This window comes from Salminus brasiliensis, chromosome 2, assembly GCF_030463535.1.
Source record: "Salminus brasiliensis chromosome 2, fSalBra1.hap2, whole genome shotgun sequence".
In the NCBI taxonomy this organism is placed as follows: Eukaryota; Metazoa; Chordata; class Actinopteri; order Characiformes; family Bryconidae; genus Salminus; species Salminus brasiliensis.
In genome coordinates this window covers 26,218,212-26,243,590 of record NC_132879.1, presented here as the reverse complement: position 1 = coordinate 26,243,590, position 25,379 = coordinate 26,218,212, and the positions used below count along the sequence as shown (strand labels likewise).

Below are 25,379 nucleotides of genomic sequence, written 5' to 3'. Positions count from 1 at the left end.
CTGCTTGCCTATTGCAGATTTAGTCTTCCCAGCCTGGTGCAGGTCTACAATTTTGTTTCTGGTGTCCTTCGACAGCTCTTTGGTCTTCACCATAGTGGAGTTTGGAGTGTGACTGTTTGAGGTTGTGGGCAGGTGTCTTTTATACTGTTAACGAGTTCAAACAGGTGCCATTAATACAGGTAATGAGTGGAGGACAGAGAAGCCTCTTAAAGAAGTTGTTACAGGTCTGTGACAGCCAGAAATCTTGCTTGTTTGTAGGTGACCAAATACTTATTTTCCACCATTATTTGCAAATAAATTCTTTAAAAATCAGACAATGTGATTTTCTGAATTTTTTTCTCATTTTGTCTCTCATAGTTGAGGTCTACCTATGATGTCAATTACAGGCCTCTGTCATCAAGTGGGAGAATTGCAATTGGTGACTGACTAAATACTTTTTTTTCCCCACTGTATACTATACTGTACACTATCAAGAAAATAATCACAGTGTAATTAGGCAACCTAGTACTTTACATGTTATCACTGTCATGCAAGAACCTTAAAAAACGATTGGAAAAAAAAACTTCTTAACTTTCTTAACTTTTGTAAGTCAGTTTGAAATGATTTTATCATATATAAGTCATTTTGGAGCATTTCTATTGGTCCATTCATCATTAAATGTTAATGCTATGTAAAGAACAACCACCAGATTAAAGTTATGTCAATTATGTAAGTGAAAAACAGCAAAAATGGAAAAACAAGTGATGATATACTGACTTGTTGATTCAGCACCACAGACAGCTCACCCTGTAGACAGCCCATCACTAAGCCTCAAACACCCAGGCTGAAAGCAAATCTGACTATGCCACTCCAGTCAAAGCTCCTGAGAATATTCCAGTTAATCAACCTGGCTACGAAAGTAATCCACATAATTTGCGAATTCACAGAGAGCACATTCTCTGTTAACTTTGTGACAGAAGAGGCTTAAAGAAGTGGATTCCTGTACTACAATAGGATTCCTGTACCACTGGAACTTGTTCATCAACCTGGCATCAGTCTAACCAAAGCTGTAGAAGGGCTTTCTTCTGTGTTTCTTACTGCACTAATGTAAAGACCTTCCAGTGTCTGCACTGCAGGCGGCCTTCTTATCTCATCCCCTCTGATAACACTGTGCCCTCATACAGCTAGATATAATACAGTGGTTCTGCTCAAGGGACTCCAAGACGGACAGTAATTTGACATAACTTAAGCACAGCTCTTCTTCGAGTGTTCGATAAACCACAGCAGGGGACGGGTCAGACAGCAAAGTCGATGACTGAGTGAGGTTCTGTTTTTTTTTTTTTTATAAGGCATTTGTTTTAATACAATCACATTGTAAATAGTATAGGAGTGTGAGAAAGCTAAAGCCTTTTGTTGAAGTGATCATTCATCCTAGAACATATTTCTATGCAATACTGCATCCTGGCAAAAAACATCACATATCTATAGAAGCATCACTTAGTGGGCATGACTTTGACATGACTTTTAGCAAAGACCAACAACACATGAAATCCCCCCGAAAAAAATCCTGTTTAAATGAACAAAGTACCTCCCAGCAACGTAGCAGCAGCTATGTGACAGCAATTATACTTCAAAACACAGCAAACATAATTTGCTGAGATGCTTCACTTCTCATAAGCATGAAAGAGAATAAACTTTTGCTGGAGGAGGGGGTGGCGTTGTACACGTGTAAGCGTGTATGTGTGTGCGTGTGTGCGTGTGATAGAAGTGTGTTGATAAGAGGATGGTTTAAAAGGGAAAGCTCTTTAGTGGAGTCCCGTCATTCTGAACACAAAGCTCAGCTAATTAGCCTCCTGTTTGTCTTCATGTGCAAGACACAGAGGGTTGCGATACACCATAGCGATAGCAGGAGGGCATTAACTTACAAAAAGACTTACATAAAACACCCTGAGTTTGTATGTGTGTGTGTGTGTTAAAAAAAACCCTCAGAGAACCCCCCTCTACTTTCTGACTCTTGAGAAGCTAAACGCCAGTTCCACCATTAAACACAACTGAAATCCTAATTATTGATACTACTAAACTGGACTGAATCCCTGCAGTTACTGGCTTCTGTTGCTACTACAAATCAACATTTGGGCTTAGAGGAGACTTTTTTAGGTAGAAGAATACAAGCAGCTCCTCAAGAAACTGCCCAAAGTAGTGCTTTGAAGTGTCCACCTTACATTGGCCAATTTCTCCAGTAGTAACTTTATGAAAGTTATAGAGTCTGAATGAAAAAGTCACAGCTTTTGTAGTTGCAAGAGGATAAAAATGAATGTTAAAAAAAGCACCCAGCTTTAAAGGAGTTTTAGCATGAGTTGTTTTTCTCTCCCTTTACTTACCAACTTAAAACTGAAAAATAAGCAGAATTATTTTAGTAATGTCATCAACATGTGTATTAAGGGCCTGAGAAAACCTGTTTGTGTTTACACAGATCTCCTGTCAGCCTGTATGAGTCTGTAAAGCTTTGGGTAAACCTCCTTCAGAAAAATACATGTAGTACTGGTCAGAGGCAACTAACAAATAGATAACACAGTTAGTGACTGATAAAGTCATGGAAGATAAATACAATGAACAATATGGATAGCAAATATACTCGACTGTTCTCACAGCAGAGAAACATTCTGAGCCAAATTGTGTTTAAAGTGTTTATAGGTCTATGATTTCACTATTAAGAAGCTACATTATGTAGAAGGCTGCACCACATATCAAGCTTAAATGCTAACACCATTCCAACCCCTCAGGCAGAAAGTTTGATGCCCACTCTGACAAAACACCACCACCACTATACCAAAAAATATTTGTAGAGTACTTTAGTGGCATTATTAGATAATACGTCTCTCTGAGAGAGTTTGTGCTTTGTGTTTATGGCAGGGAATGAAAGGCGCATCTTGGGAGGAAAAAATGGTTTCAGTGTTGTTATGTTCACCAGCTATTAACTGCTAGAGGTCGCGGGCCGCGGGCTTGGCTTGAAGTAAACATTTTGCTTCTGATAACGATGAAATAGGAATTAATACTACGCTGGCAGGTATGAGGCAAGAGGCCAGCATCTAATGCGCAACGAATATGAAGACAAAGTGCCAAAGCTAAGTGAAACCAATATCGTGAAGATCCCCCATTAGGGCAAGCCGTTTAAATTCAAGTTCACATTTGCATATTCCCCAGAGGGCTCTGTTTTATTGCCTGCTAGTGAATAATTTATTCGGATATGTATATGTACTGGATGACACCTCAGGAGACATGGTGAGCATGTAGCTAAGCAACGGAGAGATGTGGTCAGTTGTCAGGCAACCCTGTGGGGGCGAGCAATGAAAAGCACTGCTACAATATCTGTAGTGTGTGTGTTTGTGTATGTGTTGTGTGGGAGTGTGAGGGAAGTAAAGGCAAGTTTGGCAGAAAGAAGTGGATGTGCACATGCCTGTAGTGAGAGGTGTTTGTGTGTGTATGTACGTATGTGTGTGTATCTACTCACGCTGACATTTCTTGCAACACTCTCCTGCCACATAGGCGGGAACTGAACCATCAGGACACTCCAGGGGGGGACACACAATGGTTTCACACTGAACTGTGCCATTCTGAAAGACAAGAATAAAAAGCACATCACTCAAATATTCAAAGCTTAGCCAAGCCAGAATCCATAAGATCGATTAATACCCTTGTCAGAAATGTGGGAGGAGGAGAACCTTTCTTTCTTGCCAATAGAAGTAGATGAGATAGCTCAATCAATGGAACTGTAATTAAAACTAGGGATGCACGATCCAAGTAGAGCAAGATTGGAATCGTACAAGACTATAATAGGGTGATTTTTACACCTATCTCACAATCAGCAATTGACTAATTTATTATTTTTATTTTGGTCACCATAGTTCACTGTACTTTAAAGCTGCTGCTGCAACACATATTCCAAAATGTCACAGAATTGTTATGTAGGATGCATTTTGGTAAACAGCGTCTTACTTACTAGTGGGGAAGCAATCTAGGCATTGCCTCAACCATCAGGAGATCACAATCCTGGGTGATGCCCCAGCCGTAGCAAGAAGTCCCAGAGAGCATAGGATAGAATAGGCCTTTCTTTCTTTCTCTCTCTAGGTGGGTTGGATGGGCCCACTTCTCCTCTTGTCTTACAGCACAATGCTAGACAACACAAGCATTCTGGAGTAACAGAACTGGCAGCTGGCATTCTCCTCCAAGCATGTTCAGCTGTCCCATGTTACATTAGTAACATTAGTATGTGTGTCCCAAGTCTTTGCCCCAGAATCTTTTAATGCTGAGTATCAGCAGATACTCTGATCTTTGTGTTGGTAGAAATAATACAGCCACACAGTTTAGGTAAGATGTGTTGCTGATTAATTACGTTCAGTAAAATCGCTTTATTTTTAGTAGCCGTTTGTACACTAAAACATTCTGGACTGATTGATTTAGTTTAGTAGAGACTTTTTTTAAAAAGTCTGACACCCCTCCTTGACCATTCAGCTCCCAGTTCCAGTCAGGTCACTTTGTGAGTGTTTGTGTGTGTGTAGTGGTACACACTCTGGATTGATATCTGTTGTTTGTTGACTACTGATGTGAAATAACTGTTTTACAGTGAGCTGAATGAGCTATGATTTGAGTTTCTATAGACTTGTGTGTATTCACATCAGCATTAGCTTCCACTTGGTTCTGTGCTCTTCAGTGCTGGTTTAAAAACAAGGAATGGTGCTTGGTACTCCTACGGGTAAAACAGATTTCAGTAATAGTTTTCTATAGTTTCAGATACTATGGTCTGTTGTCATGTGCCACTGTAAAATAGCGCCCCACTGCAGACTCTCAACTCTTTGATTTACCTTCTGAGAATGTTCTTACTGAAGCCAGCTGGGCAATAATGTCCGGTAATGGCGTTGTGAGGACACCAGATGGTGTCAGAACTGGATTTGAATTAAAATAGCTGATACCTGATCCATTAAATCAGACCTGGATTGATTCCACTGGATCGGATCGATACATCCCAATAAGTAACAGTTCAAAGATGATAAGGTGGCTGGCCTTATGTGTCTCGGAGGTAGCCTTATGTGTCAGGGGAGTCCTAGCTAGTGGGAACTGACCATGACTAAATTGGGGGGGGGGGCTATATATATATCATTTTTAATGATATTAAAAATGTTGCATCATTGGCTAACATAAAGTAGTGGAAATGTGAAAGTAAATAAATCAGAATCAGAATTGTCCATAAAAATGCCGGATTGGTGCATCCCTCATTAAAACCACTTCTATTTGTGTACTGTTGTTATTACACAGTTCCTCACTGATGTACTTTGGAAGTGCACTGAATGGCAAAAAAAATACATCACAATACGCACTGTCAGTCACACAAAAGTGCTTCTAAAAGAGGTTAGGCATCAGGTACACTACACAATGAAACCCAGCTACAGAATACATACAGATGTATACTGGCAAATTGTATTCTATGTAAAGGTCTCTCCATCAGCCTTTTTTTCCTCTATTCCACATTAAAGATAAGCACATAAGAGGAACAGTGCGTAGGAGTGAGAGGAGACACAACCTTCTAGTATACGACCTTTCCACAGCTGATATCACTGGCATCGCTAAGCTTTCTGTAAGGCGAAGAACATGGCTGATTAGGTAATTACAGATTGCTTAATTGCTAAATTGGGCTAGACAATAGCTACTGCACGCAAATGTATACTGAAGCTAACAGCTTCACTGAGTCAATAAGCAGAATAGAAGAGCAAGAATAGTCAAACAGCACAGATACTGGATGTATGTTAAACAGCACAGGGTGTAATGCTGGGCGATACTGAACAAATCATCATATTTTCCACAGTATCACAATTTCAGATTTTGCTTAGCATTAAAAAACTAATGACCCTATGCTATGCTATACTACACTTTACTATACGTAATAGCCATATATGTTCATCTTAACATTAACCAAACAGAAACTTAATGATTTTTTTTTTTGTTTAATGGTTCAACGGTTCAACATGTTCTTTAAACCAACAGTGCAGTTAACAAAGCCCCAGAATGTCAGACTGTATTTATCTTGCCATTGCTGTGTAATGAGAGATAAATCTTACCTAATCTAAAACCATAAACCTTAACGCTATTGTCTCCTCCTTCAAAAGACAATCCTGTATAAGCAAAACAATAACAGTCTTGACTCATTATATTCAACCCCCTCAAAATGTACACTTCACAAACAAAAAGTCAAATACTCTAGTCAAATATTTCAAAACAGTGAAATATGATGACAATCTCAGGAGAATTTGGTGTTGTTAAAACTAAAGAGCAGCACATAACCAACAGACAATGCAGATCCACACCTTGCAACTACAGCTTTTCCTAAGCCAGTATCTGCAGAAGGGAAGCTCAGACTCCACACTAAGCTAAAAGCTACCACTAGCTGACACTATCTATTACCATCATTTCTGTTTAACGTCCACTTCCTTGGACACACACTGGACTACCTGAAATAACTATCAAACCAGAGCTAAACAAACTTCAGAAGAAGAAATAACAACACTAAGACTTGAGAAAGCCATACCTGAGGACGCAAGGTGGGGAAGGATAAAAGTTAACCGATCTACAATCTCTTTAGCTTGCCAAAAGCACATAATGAGAGCACAACACCACTATCCAGTAAGACTCAGGAATAAATGTGTTAATAAATAAGTTTTTTCTTATTATACTATAAAGCAGTGGTGGCTCAGCGGTTAGAGCGCCGGGATATCGATAACAGGGTTGTGGGTTTGATTCCCGGGCTCGGCAAGCTGCCACTGTTGGGCCCTTGAGTGAGGCCCTTTACCCTCTCTGCTCCCCGGGTGCTGGAGTTGGCTGCCCACCGCTCTGGGTGTGTGTGTACTCACTGCCCCTAACACATGTGTGCCCCTAACACAAGTGTGTGTTCACTACCAAAAGGGTTAAATGCGGAGGACACATTTCGTTGTACAGTGTACACTGTACAGTGACAAATACGTGCACCTAAAATATGCGACTTCTACAGGCTTTGTAGGAACCTGAAACAAACCAATAAGTACTATATACTATTGGTACTATATACTAAATACTATTTATACATCAAATAAGAATTTTGAATACTGAATAAATGCTGTCTTTGGCACCTTTAAATGTTAGACTCCGGATCCCTTGAGCACAAAATAGAATAGAATATAAAACACTAAACTGTTTGGCAGAAGCAACATTACCATAATTAAGTGTTACCATTCACAGTATAACTATCAACAGAACCTGAAATTAAAATGATGGTGTGGAAATATCACAATGTACTGAAATAGATATAGAGAATACCCTATATATCCAAATATTTTTGTACACCCCTTCATTGACACAGATGTCTAGTCCCTAAAAGGTACTGCCAATAGAATAAGACTCCCTGGAGCAGATAAACACGAACCATGCCTATTGCTAGGCCTTGGCTGAAGGAGTATACACCCCCCCAGAGAAACTGTGGCTGGTGTTCCATCCAGTAGTCCTGGTTGAGGAGTTTGGGATGAGCTGGGGTGGTGATCATCCAACATTCTGACCTCACTAAAGCTCTCGTCCCTGAATACAATCAAATCCTTACAGCAATGCTCCAAAATCTCGTAGAAAGCCTTCCCTGGACAGTAGAGACAGTTCCTCCAACAAAAGCAGGAAACATTCTTTTTTTTAATACTTTTGAGTTTGAAGAAACAATGAATGAACAGGTGTCCATATAGTGTATATCATCCAGCTCTAGCAGTGTTTAGATGTTGCCACATTATAGTCAAGTCCCAGCGTGATGAAGTCCAAGACATATATCAGAGTCTAAATGTGTTTACGTCCACTGTGCAGGAGGATAAACCTTATTATGCAGCTAATTATGCAGCGACCATTGTATAACTTCCCCGGCGTTTCTCAACAAAGACAAACCACCACATACCCTGTTCTGTGCCTCTTCTCTTATTATATCCCCCTCTCCCCACTTAACGCCCTGAGGGGGGCAACTGCTGCCCATAATAAAGGCAGTGGGGCACTACTGGGAGCTGCACTCTCCACATGCAGAGGACATCCAACCCACCGAGCATGTGCAGTTCTTGCAGCCATCTGTCCAGGCTTGGTCCTCTCTGTAGGTCACTCCCTTCACACTGCACGTCCGCTCACAATAGCAATTATCCAGGCCGTTCATCCGCTCCTCTGCCAGCGACAGCTGCGCCACAACACACACAGAGACGAAAGAATGACCTGGGGGGGTGGGTTTGGGGGGTCGCTCATGCCCATTACAGTCTTTCTTTAGGCAATAATGAACTTAAGTGCAGCTGTAAAGAATGCAACAGGCAAAACAGAACGCAATGAAGACTAAATAGGTGCTTCTTGTGGTCTGAAAAACAACACTTGATTGAGTGATTAAGAGAGAGCTCAATACCTAAACACTGGTTGTTGATTGCACTCCACTTTTTGTGGACAATCAATATGAAAAAAGTATTCTGAAATGAGTGCATGTGCTCAGAAACTGCACTTAAAACGTTTTAAAAGAAAAGAAAAGATGTCAATTTGCTAAAGCTGCAGCTCGGAAATTGTAATTAAAAAGCATCTCATGCTTTGAAATCACTGTCTTTGAAGAAAAATAAACAATTCACATTAAACTGCTTACAATAAAAAGATACTCAACCAATGCATTAGCCATCCACTGCATTAAAGCTGCAATGTTAGAAAAAAAGCTATGTATTTTACCTTGCTAGATGTTTTAGCCAAGATATCTTGGAGTTCCATTATTTTCTGTACAAGTCCATGGAAGTCATTACAGGTTGGACATGCTAAAAAACATTAATCACGCAGTTAGATGAAAGTACAGACTGTAGGCTGTATTTTTTATCCTTCTTATTGCAGTAATAATTTGAATGCATCTGGAATGTACTTACTGCGATTTAGATCTGGGCACTGGGTGATGTAACCTTGAGGCATCACAAGAATCTGAACATCTTGCATCACCCCCTGTAGTTGCAGAAAGAGGTCATTTTAATCAAGTGCAAGATATATAAACCTCTGTATGACTTGAGACACAAACATTGGTTGGCTGTGATGCTATATTGACATCCTGTTTGGGGCTTTACACTAGCGTTACCACAGTGGGGTGGTGATAAAGAGGCGAATAATTTATTGTTATCCTAAATAAATGTTGTTTCTGTCATAAACAATTGGCATTTCTAAGGATATTGTGGATATTATCAGTACTTAAGGAACTTCTCTGTAAAGGGGCCCTAGAAAGTTAAATAAGGAGAGTTCAGTGCATGGAACTGGCATACCATAACCCTCAAACACTGTTGCAGGGATCCTAAGCTCAGTATTCAATGAAGCAAAAGCGATGACCATCTCTTCCCTCCATTGTCTATTAAAAACAAACTGGACTACCTCAGCTGACTACCAAACTGGAGCTAAACACACATCAGAAGGAAGGTATTGGCTTATACTTTACCAGTAAGCCTCGAGGAAGCCAAATAGAGGACAAGATTAAAAGCTAACCCGGCTACAATCCTTTCAGCTTGCTAACAGTAAAAGGAAAAGTCCTCCAAAAAAAGGAAAAATGAGCATGTTTCATGCTAAACAAAAGAACATATGAGCTTTTTTGCCACATATGTACTCGTTTTACGTCAAAGAATAACAATAAATGTATTCTGGCACATTTAAAGGACACTGACCAGCTGCATATTACATCAAAGGGCTTCATTTGTTCCTTTTTATTTAAATGTGGTTCATCAATTTTTAACTAAAAATCATTGTACTGAGTTTCAGCTAGCAGCCTTTAAAACAGGGCATGACTAGAGTTAACATACCGTGTGTTGTGAAAATGTCTTCAAATGATATAAAAGTGATATTTTTTGCTATTTATATAGTTTAATACTCCACTTAAACTACAGTTCATTCAGTTTATTTAGATGAGTACGTATTTCTGCAGTTCCATGCATTTAAGTACTTCATCGTAGATAAAGACGTTCAGTATTCAGATAGCTGTACGTTTCATGCAGTCCATAAGCATTAAGAAAAGCGAGTTCTTATTTGCGGGGCCCGTCTGAGGCTAATTCACAGGTGGGCAGCCCTCTTCGCTCTGGTAATTGAACATAATGCAATGTAAAGTGAAGCAATGATGGAGAAGACATGAACGTAACCCAGCACTCACCGTCTCACTTTGATAAGCATAACTATGAGATCCAAATTAAATTTGCCTCAAAGGTGCCTTAATTTGATCACCTTCTGTCCTCCGGCCAAGCCACACAAGCGCAACATCACGTATAGACACTCTGTATCCATGGCAACTCGGCCATCTCGCTTTCCCCAAGCACATTCGACCCCCCCTTCCTCGAAGGAGAGGAATGGTGCGATTTATGAGAAATTGTTTTCGAAATTGTCTTGCCACTTCAATTTAAAAACCATAAATTCAAAACCGAACAAAACTATTTGCGGATTCTTCATGGCATGCTACGGGGAAATGGAGGTGGGCTGTTCGGCTGTGGAAAGGCTCAGGATGCAATTTAGGCTCCCTCCGTGCTGGAGGAAGAGAGGGTACACATGCACTGATCATTTCCATTAGAGTCAACATGCAAGGTCAACAAGTGTAGAATCCTTTCTGCATAGACCTAATGCTAATGGTACACCCTACCTACACGGCAACCATTACAGGCTCAAGCTGTTTATCAATATGTCATTTACAGGTACGCTTTGCTGATACCTGTGCTATCTATTTCTCCAAATTGGAAAACTGACCAATTAAAATAAATATTAAAAAAGGCCAAAAAAAAAGAGCCTGTCCATACGTAGTCATAGGAAACAGGCCATGTGTTTCATTGTCCTGATATTCGGCTGCTGTTTTTTTCCCTTTCACATAAAGTGAGACGAATATCTGAGTGCTAATCAATGTCTCCGTGGAGACAGAGAAGGGGGTGGGAGCTGACAAATGCTCGTTAAGATGCAAAAATGACCTCCAAGACTTCCTTCATCTGCCAATTAAAGTTGAAGAAGCCTAACAACCTGCAGCAGCACTTAAACATCTCAAAGAGTCTCTTGCACGCACACGCGCACTAGCAGCATGTTTAAATGGTTGAACGTCTGTGTGGTGGTGTGATAGTCTAATTTATCACTGTAGGGGGCAGCTGAAAAGTGGGATTGACTTCAAAAGGAGCAGCTGCTCAGAAAAAAAATCCCCCCTTTTCCATCTGATAAAGAAACGGCTATTTTAAAATGAAAACAACTGGGCGTCTTCTGGAATATGGGAGTTAGAATTACAATATTTAGCTGAACAGAGATAATGGAAAATACCTTGAATAGGCCATGTGCACTGTTCCTTTGTCCAATCCAGAGGGACGCATCTTCGGGGATGTCCATGAGTGGGACAGCCACCACTCTCTCATAGATTCTACACGAGAACAAAACATATAGTCACAATTTCTTAATTGTTGATCTGAGGCTGCAACCAAAATGATCTCTACTCCCTCATTAGCTGTACAGGGTTAATCCACTTAGTACTAAATAGTGGTAAAAATGCATGAATCAATAAATGAATCCAGATGGTACTGCATCATCTGCCTGTATCAGTATTCACCAGTTGCATAAACAAATTAACATTCATTGTTTAAGTGTGACTAAAATTGGCTATTTATTCATAGCTGTGTGTTAGACGTGGGTGTAATGTTTAGATAAGTGTCGAAAATGAGGAAAAAGTAAACAACACATTTAATTCAAGTACAATTACACTCAACCCTAAAGAAGCATTGTATGAGAATTGATATATCTAGCTCCTGGGTTCCCTCTACAATCGGGAAGTGTAATTCATGCTTTGAGCCACCCCTAATGAGCGAGCTATACACATGCATTTCCGGACAAGCTGAGAGATACAGAACAGCACTGAAAGTAAAAGAAGCATGTGAAAGACTGTAGTGGTAGAGCAATATTACAGGACAAATATGACTCGGGTTACGCAGCGTCACATTGTTCTATCCGCTTTATCAGAGTTACACAGTGTAGTAAGTAGAATGCTGAGCCCAGAGTTGAAATAATAGAGATGGTATTCTCCCTGTTACAGGTGATTTAAAGGTAAAAAAAAAATCTACATAGAGTTGCTTTAAAGCTGGAGTATGTGAATTTATACAAAGCAATAAGTGTGGCCTAGTTGAAAAAAAAACTAAATTGGAAAAACTAACCCTCTACTTTCAGCTCTCCTTCCAAAGCCATACCACCAAAACACATAATAACGCATCACAGCAGGGGGTGGTAGTCTCATAAACACATACTTAGACTTTGTGCAAGTTGAAAAATCTTTCAAAAACTACAAATAAACACAAATAAGCTAACCAGCAACATCGCCACATTACATTTGTAAAACATCCTGTTCAAAGCCAAATGCAGATTAAAATAAGGTTAGTACTTGCAAATGAAACTTGCTCAAAACTGAAAGTGCAGAAATTGCTGAATATCCACACACTCACAGAGTACATACAAGACAAGCATAGCTAGCTAGTGTACACTTACAGATTAGCTAACATTAACGTTGGATCAATATATAGAGCTACATAAGTTGCTAGATACATTGGCCACATAATTTAGGACAGTGAGAAATTCCCTGTAAATTTCTGTCTGGTCCGACAGAAAAATCATAACCTTGGTTTGACCTCTTGTTTTATTCACATTCTTTTTAAATCTGCTTCAGTATTTCTTTTCTTTCTTTTTTAAGCAGTGCAAGCTTTTGTAGATCCCTGTGTAACTTTATCTGCAGTTAACCTTCAGCTGTCTGTGCGTATGTAGAGCCATATAACTGACACTGCATTGAGGAAATAAGTGCATGTGCAGGGTGTGCACATGTGAGCAGGGATGTAAGGTAGATAGGTAAAGAGGAAAGGTAGGCCATCTATCAGTTTCATTCAGTTCAAAGAAAATGATTGGAAGGGGGGATTTACAGTCCTGTGGCTTTCACAGATAACGATTTTTTTTTTCTTTCTATTGTCAGAGCACTTGATTTATTGATTGCTTTCGGGATGTAGAGTATGTGAATACAAATACACTATTTGTCCAAAGTATTAAGTCACCTGCTCATTCATGGTATCTTCCAAAATCAAGGGTATTAAAAAAAGAGTGTCTCCTGCTTTTGTTGGAGTAACTGTCGCCACTGTTCAGGGAAGGCGTTTTATTAGATTCTGGAGCATTGCTGTGAAGATCTGATTGCATTCAGGGACAAAAGCATTAGTGAGGTCAGAATGTTGTATGATCAGCACCCCACCTCATCCCAAACTCCCCAGCTCATCCCAAAAGTGTTGAATAGAGCACCATCATTCCAGAGTACACAGTTCCACTGCTCCACTACTCAATGCTGGGGGGCTTTATACATCTAGTCTATGCCTGCTATTAGATATGGTGTTAATAGGTTCAAGTTTATCTACTTCAATTCAATCTGAGTCCAATTCAATTGGCAATACTTCTCTACAGGACTAGTCCCTGTGGGTGTGCTGCATTTGCATATCTGTGTCAGCGAAGAGTACAACTTAAAGTAGTAGAATGCATTCATTAGAAGGGGTGTCTACAAACATTTGGACATACAGTGTATACGTTCATAGCAAATAAATCACTCACTTCAATTTTAAGCCATTTTGTAGTGAGTTAAGACCATTGAACAATTAAGGAACTTGTCTATGTACCTGTTACAGTCCACATAAAGTGTGACATGGGAGGCGCTAATGGCCACTGAGACTTTATGCCACTGGTTGTCCGCGAGTGTATAGGGGAAGATCTCTGTGTGTGTCTGCTGTCCTTTGGCTTGGAAGTGAAGACGCACTTCACTCTTCTGCCCACTGCTTTCCAGCTCCAAATACCTGCAGACATACAAACAACAAAAAGACACCAATGGACAAGCAAACATGTTAGAAACGATACATATACTGAGGGTGAAAATACCTAAACCAGGTGTAACTATCTACTGTAGTAATAGATTAAACTGTGTACATAAGAACCTAGAGATACACATCACTATATATAAAGAAATATATAAGAAAACTTTATTTTTTATGCAATTAGAACAGTGGTGTCTGAAGACAGGGTACCACGCTGCTATCTAGCAGTCAGGATTTTAAACACAACCCAAAATGAACCACCGTCTGCCATGAATCTGCACATAAACTATTAATTAAAAATTGATACAGTATTGCAAAAAATAATATCATGATATGATCACTCTAATATATCAATATTTTCTTACACCGCTAGTAAGGGATTGCACAATTTCTTTGTTTCTTAATTTATTTAAAAGTGAAACTAACGGAAAACTGTCTAAAGAAAGGATGACCACATGTTCATGAAGCTTTATCTGAGGGTAAAAGAATAACAATGCTGAACATAAAACCGTAAAAATCATGGTGGTAAAAGGCACAGCCCTGTGGGGAAGTGAAAATGTGTCGCATATTTTACGCTATCTGCGGAAGCAGGGGACTGGACATGTGTCCCTGGGGTGCAGCAAGCAGCTGGAAGGCATCACACTGTTCTTTAATGATAATAAATGTGTCCATCTCTCTCCAAGATATGCCGCATACTGTAATAACAGCCCAAGAGATTTACAGTCCACATAGGCAGGTTCCACTCCTTGCCACTGACACTGCTATGAAACTGAATTAATGCGTTACCTGTATGTTGCTTCCTGGCTTTTAAGTGAAGGTGAAACCATGAACATTTCAAAGGAGAACTCACTCAGAGCTTCATAAAACAAGCCTGTGACACGATCACGCTTAAAAGCAGCTTTTACAGGCGCTGAAAAGAAAACACAGTGATTCCCTGAAAGCCTCAGATATTGTTATTCAGTGGCATTACCTCCGAGTTGCTCTATTGAGATTCGCTATGAGGAGTGACGTTAATGGAAGAAGCTGCCAGCGCAGTCATCAGCTGCACTGCCAGTGCAGACCAGCAAATTTTACTTCTCTCTCGTTTTCTCTCTCTCTCTCTTTTTTTTTTTTAAGACCACGCTTGAGAGCATTATTCGAGAGAAGCCAATTACAGACAGGCGAGTGTTGATTTATCTACAAACTGGATCTAATGAGTTATTTTTCTTCTTGCCTTGCAGTTTTCTGGCAGCTCAAATCCGACTATGGAGAAGAATATCAATACAGGCCTTAGCCTTGCGTAGCGTGCAGGGTGGCACCGGCGTGTACGGCTGCTTTATCGACAATGCATACAATGTAATTAACATCTTTCACAAAGTCTTTATTATGCACTGACTTCAGTGAACACAGCGCTGCTGATATAATTACGGTCATACTACTGTAGTTGATTCACGTCACTTTCTGCAGCTTAGCACTTGCCTCTTTTCATCGCTTTAGTGCAGGGAATAATTGAGGTTCATGCCTTTTTCCCATCGAAAAACTCAGGAGTGCAAAGTGAGGAAAATATCTACCAAATTGGTTAAACCAGAGTACAATGCAACACTTAAATGGGCATTGTACTTTAGAGTTTCCTTCTAAATCCAGAGACAGGTTTCCTATTTTATCTGAATTCCTTAAAAAAAAGAAGAAAGCTTTAGTTTCAGATCCCTTCTCAGTAAATATGTCCTTGGCACCATGAACAAAATGTTTGTAGAAAAGGACAGCCCTGCACAGGCCTGTAGAAAAGTCCTATATCAGGAAAACCACAGGTGCACTAGGAGTGTTTTTAGTGAGTCTCAGTCAAGCCTGGGGAGAACTGCTGAGTAGCCATTCCAATCTCAGATTGGAGAGAGGGAAACTTCTAATCAGCCTTTTGGGAGCAGAGTAAGTGGTCACAGTGCAGAAAGAAAGGTCCTGATGAGCAGCATAGGCTGCAGAACAATACAGCAGGGCAAGCGAGACAGACTGAGAGAAAGAGAGAGAGAGAGAGACCTTCCTCCTGCATGCTGCCCAGCGAACTGAAAATAAAGGTCTAAACCAGTTGTTAAAATCTATGGTTTTCCTCACGCTGTGCTTTTTTTATGACTAGGGCTGTCATGATCACTCAACTACTCTATTACTCAATTAAGAAGAACCTCAATTAAAATGTACCCTGTAAATTAGCTGGCAGTTTCCATGATGATTATGCATATTTTTCTACAGGTCTCTCTGTAGGTAACAGGGTTTGATGGGCAAATTAATTTCTGCATTTTACCTCCCATTTTTTCATGTTTTATAATAGGTTCTATTTTAACCACTTCCCGTTGTCTTCATTCTGAGTTCCTATTACATATTTTGCACTCTGAGAAAGGCTGCACAGAGTATGATATCGTTTACATTTTCATATGTCTTTGATCTGCATTTTTGGAAGCTAACAAGCAGCTGAAACACCTGCAGAGATGAAATTTTAAAGCGGGAAATACAAAAAAGCAGCTGCTCAGTCCCTGCTAATATCTGCAACTGCAGGATTTTGTCTGTGGGTAAGTTAGCTGCCTTGTGTCAAAACACTAAGTAGCCACACGGAGTGTACAGCTATTACACATTTAGCAGTCTGACAGTCTGTTCAAAAGTGAGATAAGGCAACACTTCACTCATATTACAGCAACTTGAAATAAGAAAGTGTTGAATTCAGGAGCTATAGATTGATCAGTTCAAACGTAGTACAAAAAAACAAAGGGTATCTGTTTAGACCTGAAGACCTGAAGTGTGGACTATACAGCTCTACTACGTATGCCCAAATCTGCACGTCAGATTGAGGTTTAAAAACAAAAACATTTGAATGAAGGAAACCCTAAATCCTGCACCTCTGCTCAGCACGATGGATGGACAGGATGACTCCAGAGTTGAGCAGCTCCTGCTTCAGAGTGACAGCCACGGTGAACTCACTCTTCCCCCTCAGTTTCTGCAGCATCCGCTGAGCCGTCTCCTCCGGTACCCTCACATTCCTAGGGGACCCTGCCAAAAGTCAATGAACATGAACATTTGAAGGAACAGAGTCCATGCAGAGATATTCTTGCCTGGATAGAAGGAGCCAAACATATAAAGGAAGGCTACATACAAACAACAAATGCACTTTTTTCACACATATATTCAGAACAGTTGATGCACACAACGCTGAAAAGGCAGCCACTGGTACATGGGAGTTCTTATTCCAGTTATAAATCCTGTGTGTGTAACAATATGATAAGATTCATATGATTTTTGTTAAAGGTGTCAAAGAATGCATTTGTTCATTGTAACTTGTTCTTTGATCCTGTCATTATGCATTACAATGAAACCCACTGATTTTCCTTTTATGAAGGGCTCATGGAAAAAAATGGTACACTCTGCTTTTATTGACTAGTTTAATACTGTAATTATTCCAGTGTTCTATTTTTAATGGATACTGCTGCTGTCCTTTTGCTGTGTCCTCTTAGGGCAGTGGGTGGTTAGCAAGGTAAAGAGAGCCCATACATAAAAGAGCTAAAAATGGCGGGTTAGCTTATAGCCTAGCTTCCATTTGCTTCCTCAGGTTTGGCTTTCTTGAGTTCCAACGGGGGGAAAAAACAAGCCGGCACTTTCCTTTCTTTTGACAAGTCTTTTGACATGTGTTTAGCTCCAGTTTGGTAGTTAGCTGAACAGTTTGTCTTTGTGCGGACGCTGAAAAGAAGCGATGGTAAAAGACAGACAGTTAGCTAGAGTTAGCTTACAGCCTATCATGGCTCCCTGTTTGCTTCCAAGGTTATCGCTGGCACAGTAAAAGCCATGCTCACAAGGCCTGGTTCATGTGGCCATGTAGTTTTAGGGCTCTTTGCATTGACTCGTTTTACAGCCCTGTTTTGGTTATGTTTGATTTTGTTTCAATTGAGGAGACAGCTAGAGTTTGAGGTTTGAAGTATGTAAGTTCTGTGTACTGAACTCTCGGTTTTCCAAACAACTAAAAATGTTAACACAGGGTAAAACTGCAAAGTCAACTCAGTTACTTATACATTTATTTTCACCTTTGTGGATTTCATGGCCTACGGAGCACATCCAAGTACATCAACTTCTAGAAGTTTCTCACGCAAGAAGAGAAAGAGAGTATGAGAGAGAGAGAGAGAGAGACAGAGAGAGAGAGAGAGAGAGAGAGAGAGAGAGTGTTTTCATGACGCTTCTGTGGCTCTTTCTAGCCTCCCTCTTAAACACAGCCTCATTCCCCATGTACCCTCAGCAGCGGTTTCTGCCACTTTAATGGAGGCATCAATAAATGATCAGGTTCCTCAGAAGCGATCACATCAAAGGGTTCACTGTGGCAGCTGAGGAAAGCCATGACACACTTATGTGATGCAGGCAGCCCACTACAACAACACTGGCTTCCCAGTAATAATCATGCTACTTCCAGCTGGCAAGGGTGTCCAATTAATATAACGCACATGGCACAAAGTAAAAATACAGTGGTTCGGCTTGGCACTGAGAAAGAGTTAGAGGAAAGCCTTGGTGCTCCACAGTGCACATAGTCTCAATGTACACTCAGTGCATAATGCTGGTTACTGGTTTTGAAATTACTGAGACTAATGAACATGTCTAAAACAGCACCGAGTGCTATAACACAGGCCATTCATTCATTCATTAACAAACAAACACAGAAGTTCAATGTCATGTTTGGGGGTTTGGGTACTTTTTAACTAGTGTGGAAACCTATGGAGAGAGTCCCCATAGGCACTGGCATGCTAGAACAATGCTTGTCTAGAAGAGGAAAGATGCAGGGAATGCAATGTGCTGCTATTGAGCAGATGGACAGGGCCTATGTGGTGCATGCCTTAAAGCCTTACAGTCATGGTTCTGGCTAGGACACACGTGGATCAACATTTTGACAGAAATAAACATTTAAAAACCTTTGCAGATCAATGCTAGAAGGCTTGTCTGGCATTCAAGTGGCAAACAGCACTAGGCAGATGGTCTCAATTGAAAATCATTGATTAATGACTGAACTCTGTTTCGGACTCCACACAGAAAATTAGATCTTTGACAGCAGGAACAAATTATTTGAATTATTATAAACTAGAAATGTCATGTGAGCTTCAGTATGAGAGGGTCAAACTGTTAACCACACCTATGAACACACTAATATTAATATTAATGTATTGCTGAATGCAATACAGTGATCCTCATGACTCTTCACCTTTTAATCACAGCAGGTTTCAGTCTGTCTGACTGCCCTTAGAGAACCATCACCACCCTGTCACGGGATGACCCTTTCATCTCCACACACAACCACAGGGTCTCTTCAGGCAGCAACAGAAAGAATAGAAAACACTGAGGGAGAGATGGGTACGGATGATGAGGATTTCCAAAGTGCATCAAAAATCAAATGTATCCATAGAAACAGCTCCTCCCATATGGTCTGAAGCTCTTAACCACTTCTGCTTTGGAAAATTGGTCAATTATCTCACTGACGTGACTAAAAAATGGAGAAAACGAACTAGAGTAAATGGTTAAATCCTCTTCTGTCATGCCCCATGCAATGCTCCTCTCCTTTTTCTCCATTGGTCAGCCTCACCATGGTGGAATCAATAGTTGCACTGCAGGAGATGCAGGTCGATTAGGTATTGGCAAGCTTCTATAGAGGGTGACCACCTGCTCTCAATAGGAGCTGCCTCATATGTCACTGAGACAACTCTGAAACAAAACCCAATTCTCAGTTCTCCACCAGAACCAGATTTGCTTTTCAGCAGAGGGAAAACACACATCAAGAGTCAGCAATTTCCCTTCGAAATGAGAAAAATAATTACATTCGCTATACAGCAAAGGAGTCATTTAGCTCTCTTTATATCATAGCTGGAATATCTCTGAAAGAAGATCTGGAAGTAAACATGTCTTTAGTAGAACTGTGAAGAAACCAAACACATGGGCTCTGAGCTCCTTTTGTGGGAAACAATGCTTTAGGCAACAGATCGACATTCTAATCGTATCCTCAGGACACAGCTTTCAAGCTTCAGAACAAAGCATGGTGTTCAATAGTAAAGAATAATGCTGATTTTTCTGGCAGGCTTGCATCTCCTACCTAGCATTCTAATGTCTCATCTTCTTACACTCAAACACACCCAGCTGAATGTATCACCTACTGTAACTTTAGATAATGACGTGGTTTAAAAGTAATAACAAAAACAATGTATAACTTATGCTTTGATACCTGTCATCCATTATTCAGAGCCCAGCAAGAAACAAAGCAAGAAATCAAGCGCTTTAAACAGAACCACAAAAACAATAACGTGCTCAGATGTTCGAAAGAAAGGTCTGGACCAACAACAATGTTTTGAAGAGTGAAGAACCTCTATGAAATCTATTACATTAAAGCATGCACAAAACTATACATAGAAGAACTCTCCAAAACATTTAATGCAGAGGGAATTCCTACACAATACACATGAGGAAATTACTCAGAGTTACTCTGCTTCAATCTCTGAAACACATTCACACAACATGTCCCAGTCAAACTCCCGTTTCTGGGTTCGTTTTTGCGAATCTCTATTCGGGCACTGACGAACACCGGCATAAACAAAAGAAAACCTGATCCTAGATCAGCACTTCAGGGATGCCAGACGCAATGATTACACATCCCTGCCCTTGGGCAAGATGAGTAGAATGTGTGGGAAGGTTTTCAAGCAAAGCTCCACATTCAGCTTGATTATGGTAATGAAAAACCCTCCGCGGACACTCCATCCATCCATTACACACATCGAGGGTGCAGCAGTCTTTAAAAAATGGGTGTTCGTGCTACCAGCTGTATCAGTGCAGCTATTCTTCTGGAACAAATATGAAACCCTCACCAAAGGGCACCTTCAAACCTGCTGGGACAGCACTATGGGCCACAGCCTCTGACTGATTTTCCAGACGGCCTGTACTCGGCCACTTTGACTCAGAAGCTTTGCTGTGAGTGTCACGCAAGAGAGTTTTGTGCCCAGGGGGCTTGGATGGATAGTTGGAATGTGACCTAAAGCTATGTTCAAACTGTTCAAACACTTTGTTACCCTACAAGATTAAAAAAGATCAAGCCAAGAACATGACTTGTACAGCTATTTTTATTCATTTAAACGTCCCACATAAACCAACAGAAATATAACTGGTATGATACAGTATAATATAATATTGCTGTTGGGTATCGGATCAGTGCCATCTCTAGCAGATATCTAGCATATCTAACATATCAGATTCTAGCAGAATCTCTGAATCCCAATGTGTATTTTTAGACTGCTGTAAAAAAAAACACACTGACAACTGTTTATGTGCGAGAGCACATAAAATGAATTTGTAAATAACAAGTATAATTGGATGGAAGCACAGACCCCACACCTGAGGATGCCTTTCCATAAGAAAAGTCGCACTGATAGATCTAACAATGTAGCAGTTTACACTCTTGCTCTGCGTTCAACTTCTCCTCTCCTGCATTCATGCCACCTGTCCCAATTAGGAGAGGTAGACAGAGCTGAGGCTCTCCAATTTTATCCCATCAGTCCCTCGGGCCTATCTGAATGTCAGTCAGAGTAGGTCTCTTAGGTGCATCCTCACATCAAGCTTCTTTTACTGAACTGATGTGTAGGTGGTGCATACAAATGTATGTGTGTTGGGTAATAGCTGGCGTGTATAAGATATGTGCATTAGCGAGAGAGAGAGAGAGAGAAGAGAATGAAAGAATGCAAGAATAAGTGAATAGCCATGAGCCGCCTGCTTCCTTCCTCACATCTCCCCAGGAGGCAAAGCAGGAGGTTTATTCACCTCCCCATCTCATGAGCAGCTGACTGGCAGGCCTCCCTCACTCTGGATAGACATTTTCTTTTCAGGCTGAGCCATTTGGATCATTTTTCCTTATCAACATGCTAACCATAAAACATTACTGGAGAAATCAGTTCTCCACCTACACATCAACTTCTGACCCCCGGAAATTACAAGAAAGAATATCAGCGTAGGCCTGTCACAACTATTATATCATCAAATGATTGCAATCAGGTGATTTTGTCTAGCGTAGTCACCACTGTAATGTGTTTATGTCGCAACAAGTGGCGCGTGAATTGGTTTGCTGCAAATACATGTAAATAAAAGAAAGCAGTAAACACATTTACTGAGACACACTGTGAGGCTTACAAAACCAACAAAAACCTCAGACTTGGTGTTATCACACATTGAGAGGGGGGCAGTGAGTAGGGATAGGCACATGGTACATATACAATATCGCAACAAAAAACATTGACATTGTCAAAATAAGTCACTATTTAATTTTTCACATTTAAGATATCATACTAAAAACCTTATTTTAATTTTTTATTCAAAATTCCACACACTGCACAGTAGTAAGCCCAATTAAACAGGACTTTCAGGAATTATCATTTCATTATAATGAACATAAAGTTGGACAGTGCTCTACGAGTCCTGCAGAAATTCATAATATGCTCAGAGAAGCATATTGTGACTTGAAGCAACATGATGTAACACCTGTATCTAAAAATAACAGCTACAAATCACTCCACTGAGATGAAATAGGGAGAATGACATCTCTGTTATTGCTACTCAGGGCTCATAACGCCGGCCACAGCAGTATGTAACTTTGGTGACGCTCCCAAGACCTGTTTAACGCTGTAATGCTCTGTAATGCTCTACCCAGAGTCATATTTGAGTCTAAAATATAAAAAAATTTGCATTATACATCCAGCAAAGTTTGGATGATAGTTTGGATTTATCTCTAATAAAACAAATCCTAAAAACCGCTCATCATTCTGGCTGAGGTCCTTGACAGACATCCTAGTAACATAACAGCAAATCATCCATTTCATGTTATTCATTGAAGCAGTGACAGAGGCACATTGCTGCAGTAAGCAGAACATTCCATCAGAGGTTAATTTTCTCAGCATTTGCCATTGATCGCAGTGGTAGAAGAAACCAGGTGGTGATTTTTTGGTCTAAAAGGCTGGCACAGAACACTTGTAGTGGTCCAGGCATATTTGTTTATCTGCTACTAAACACATAAGCACGAAACTCCATGTTTTTAATTGCAGCAAGCAAATATAGCATAAGACTGACTGCTACAGAATACATATGAAACTCACACAATAGCACAAGCGAAGCAGGGAGAAATGAGAGTATCAGGCTCTTTTACATATGCAGGTGGTGTTGTAGACCCTGCTGTGATCCTGTTACTCATTAAAAAGTACTACCAAGCTTTTATGTGGAGTCGCCTTAAAGCAGAATTACGAAAATGCGAATATTGGTATTTCTTGCTCACAGGCTCCGAAAAGGAATTTGAGATTTGAGCCTCCTCTCAAGAAAGACAATTGCATGGATCTCTGGACTTTTGAGAGATACAGAATGTGAAAGAAGCATGTGGACTGAGGCGGTGAGGAGTAATCTAGGATTTTACACAAATACCCACTTCTCCAAAGTTCCACAGTGCCGCACAGTTGCAGCGTGCCAAGCCTGAAGTAGCAATGTTACAGATGCTATTCTCTCTTTAACAAGCCATTGAGGCGTCACAATGATTTTGAAGCTGTTATTTTAAAGTAGCACTATACAATCCTTTCTGCCACTAGATGCCGCGCTAGAGAACCAACATCTCAGACCAAAACAAATGCTTCGTATTCAGCCACGCCTCCCTCCTCCGTTCATGTTCTCAGCACGCTGTTGCAGCCCAGAGAAAGTGGCTGCTAAACAGAGATGAGCACAACGGAGCAGTTACAGATACAGATAAGGAGGCACTCTGTGTTGTTATCTCTTGGTGAGAGCGTTCTGGCTTCTCCCCACATCCTGCCTGTGTACTCTATTTCATGTGATCCCTGTCTTTACCTGACTGCTGTGCTGCTGGCTGCTGCAGCTATCCTGCTTCGGCCCTGCGGATCCCGGCTGTTAGCATCACAACTGACCCACTCCAACCCTGCAGATTCCAGCTGCTTTTCCAACCAGCATCGCCGCTCTAACCAGACTGAGCCCGGTTATTAGCATCGGGGCAATCCTGCTCCACTTCAAACCTCCAAACTCCAACTTCCAAACTTTCGAACAGTGTATCATATCAACACGTTGTTAGACAACTAAAACTGATTCATAGAGTCTATTGGGTGGAGAAATATTTGGAGGGCCGTTTTCACCTGAACGTTTCGGACTGAATTCTGTCATCCTGCATGCACAATGCAGTGTGGGTGGTCACTGATCTGTCTCTTGGGGAGGGTAAAACGTGGGGAGGGCCTACGTTTCCACAGGGTGGGACCAACATGCATGTGCAGCCGAACCGGCTATGAACACCAGGAGTAGAGAACACTTTGTGGCTTTATTCTCTGCTCAGGGTGCCTTTACTCCACTGCATCTTTACATAGAAAGACATGACGTTGCTTCAAAGAGGGTAGGACCTGGACCTGCTGCATAGACGGACTGCTGTGTACACAAACATACAAACCAACGAATGAATAAACATACTGGACAGACATATGGACTCATAAACTAACAAAGGGATCTTGCTAGCTTTTTGCTTATGAGCTCTCGAGTAGCATTTGCTTGCTATTTAGTTTCCCTCACTAAGTTTCTATGACTCAAAAAAGAGAGCCTGAAGAAACAGCATATGCTGTAGGCCCATACTATGTCTCTTATCATCCGGGGGCATTTTCATGTACTGTTTAACAAATGCTGTATATTCACACTCATCATTTTGGCATACAGCTTTTGCACATTGTGTAATATGGAAGTTATGGAAGTGCGTGATTTTGGACGCAGCCATAGTCTTGTGAAAGCTGTGTGGGCGGAACAAGCCAAATCAGACTAGATGAGGGGGCTTCCTACATGAGTACATCAGTACCCAAGATTAGAACTTTTTCAGTTCACATTGGTAAAGGAGACACACTGGATCTTTATCCATGGGATACCCTTTGATCATGTGCAAAAACAGCTCTCAAGAGCGCAATTACCCTAATTAATCACAATTATTTAAATGGCTGCTAATCATCAGCCAAAATTTCCTCATCACGACAGGTCTAACATCATGCAGAAACCCAATGCTGCATTTCACACTGACCAAAGGAGTTTATACATAGGAATATCCCCAAGCAGTTACCAGAGTGCGCTCCAAGCACAAATGGATCATTAGACACTGCGATCAGCACACACAGCACAAACTGAATTCATATCGTTCATATTGTACAGAATGATGTGCACTGTTTGAAAAGGAATCATCTTACGTGGGTCTCATCTTACAGACCCAGCATCCTTTATTTGAATGAATTAAAGCGCATTTTAATGGAGAGCTACAGGGCCTAGACCCCCATCCCTCCTCCCCCCCACTGGAGAGTATTTTAGCCTGTTCAGGAAAAACTAATCTGGTGATGTGTTGGATGCATTTGCAGACGTCCAGCTCTGTGATTCACCAAGGTGCAGGAAAGAGAATCATTGACCTGTGTGTTGCAAATGATTTTCAAAGCTGTGCAGAGTACCGAGGGTATGAAATCCAATTCTTTCATTTTT

At 40.7% G+C, this 25,379-nt stretch overlaps 2 protein-coding genes across 2 annotated transcripts in view; one reads left to right on the top strand and one right to left on the bottom strand.

Moving 5' to 3' along the window:
- Positions 1 to 25,379, top strand: part of LOC140548993 (small ribosomal subunit protein eS17) — a 351,034-nt gene that overhangs the window by 239,014 nt on the left and 86,641 nt on the right. The gene's annotated exons all lie outside the window — the stretch shown is intronic.
- nell2a (neural EGFL like 2a) overlaps positions 1 to 25,379 on the bottom strand; it is an 80,717-nt gene that overhangs the window by 54,343 nt on the left and 995 nt on the right. Inside the window, exons 3-9 of the mRNA XM_072672165.1 lie at positions 16,730 to 16,880; positions 13,677 to 13,850; positions 11,308 to 11,404; positions 8,916 to 8,988; positions 8,728 to 8,810; positions 8,075 to 8,203; positions 3,491 to 3,593 (exon numbers count right to left, since the gene is read on the bottom strand). Of these exons, the coding sequence (XP_072528266.1) occupies positions 3,491 to 3,593; positions 8,075 to 8,203; positions 8,728 to 8,810; positions 8,916 to 8,988; positions 11,308 to 11,404; positions 13,677 to 13,850; positions 16,730 to 16,880 (810 nt within the window). The remainder of the gene's footprint in view (positions 1 to 3,490; positions 3,594 to 8,074; positions 8,204 to 8,727; positions 8,811 to 8,915; positions 8,989 to 11,307; positions 11,405 to 13,676; positions 13,851 to 16,729; positions 16,881 to 25,379) is intronic.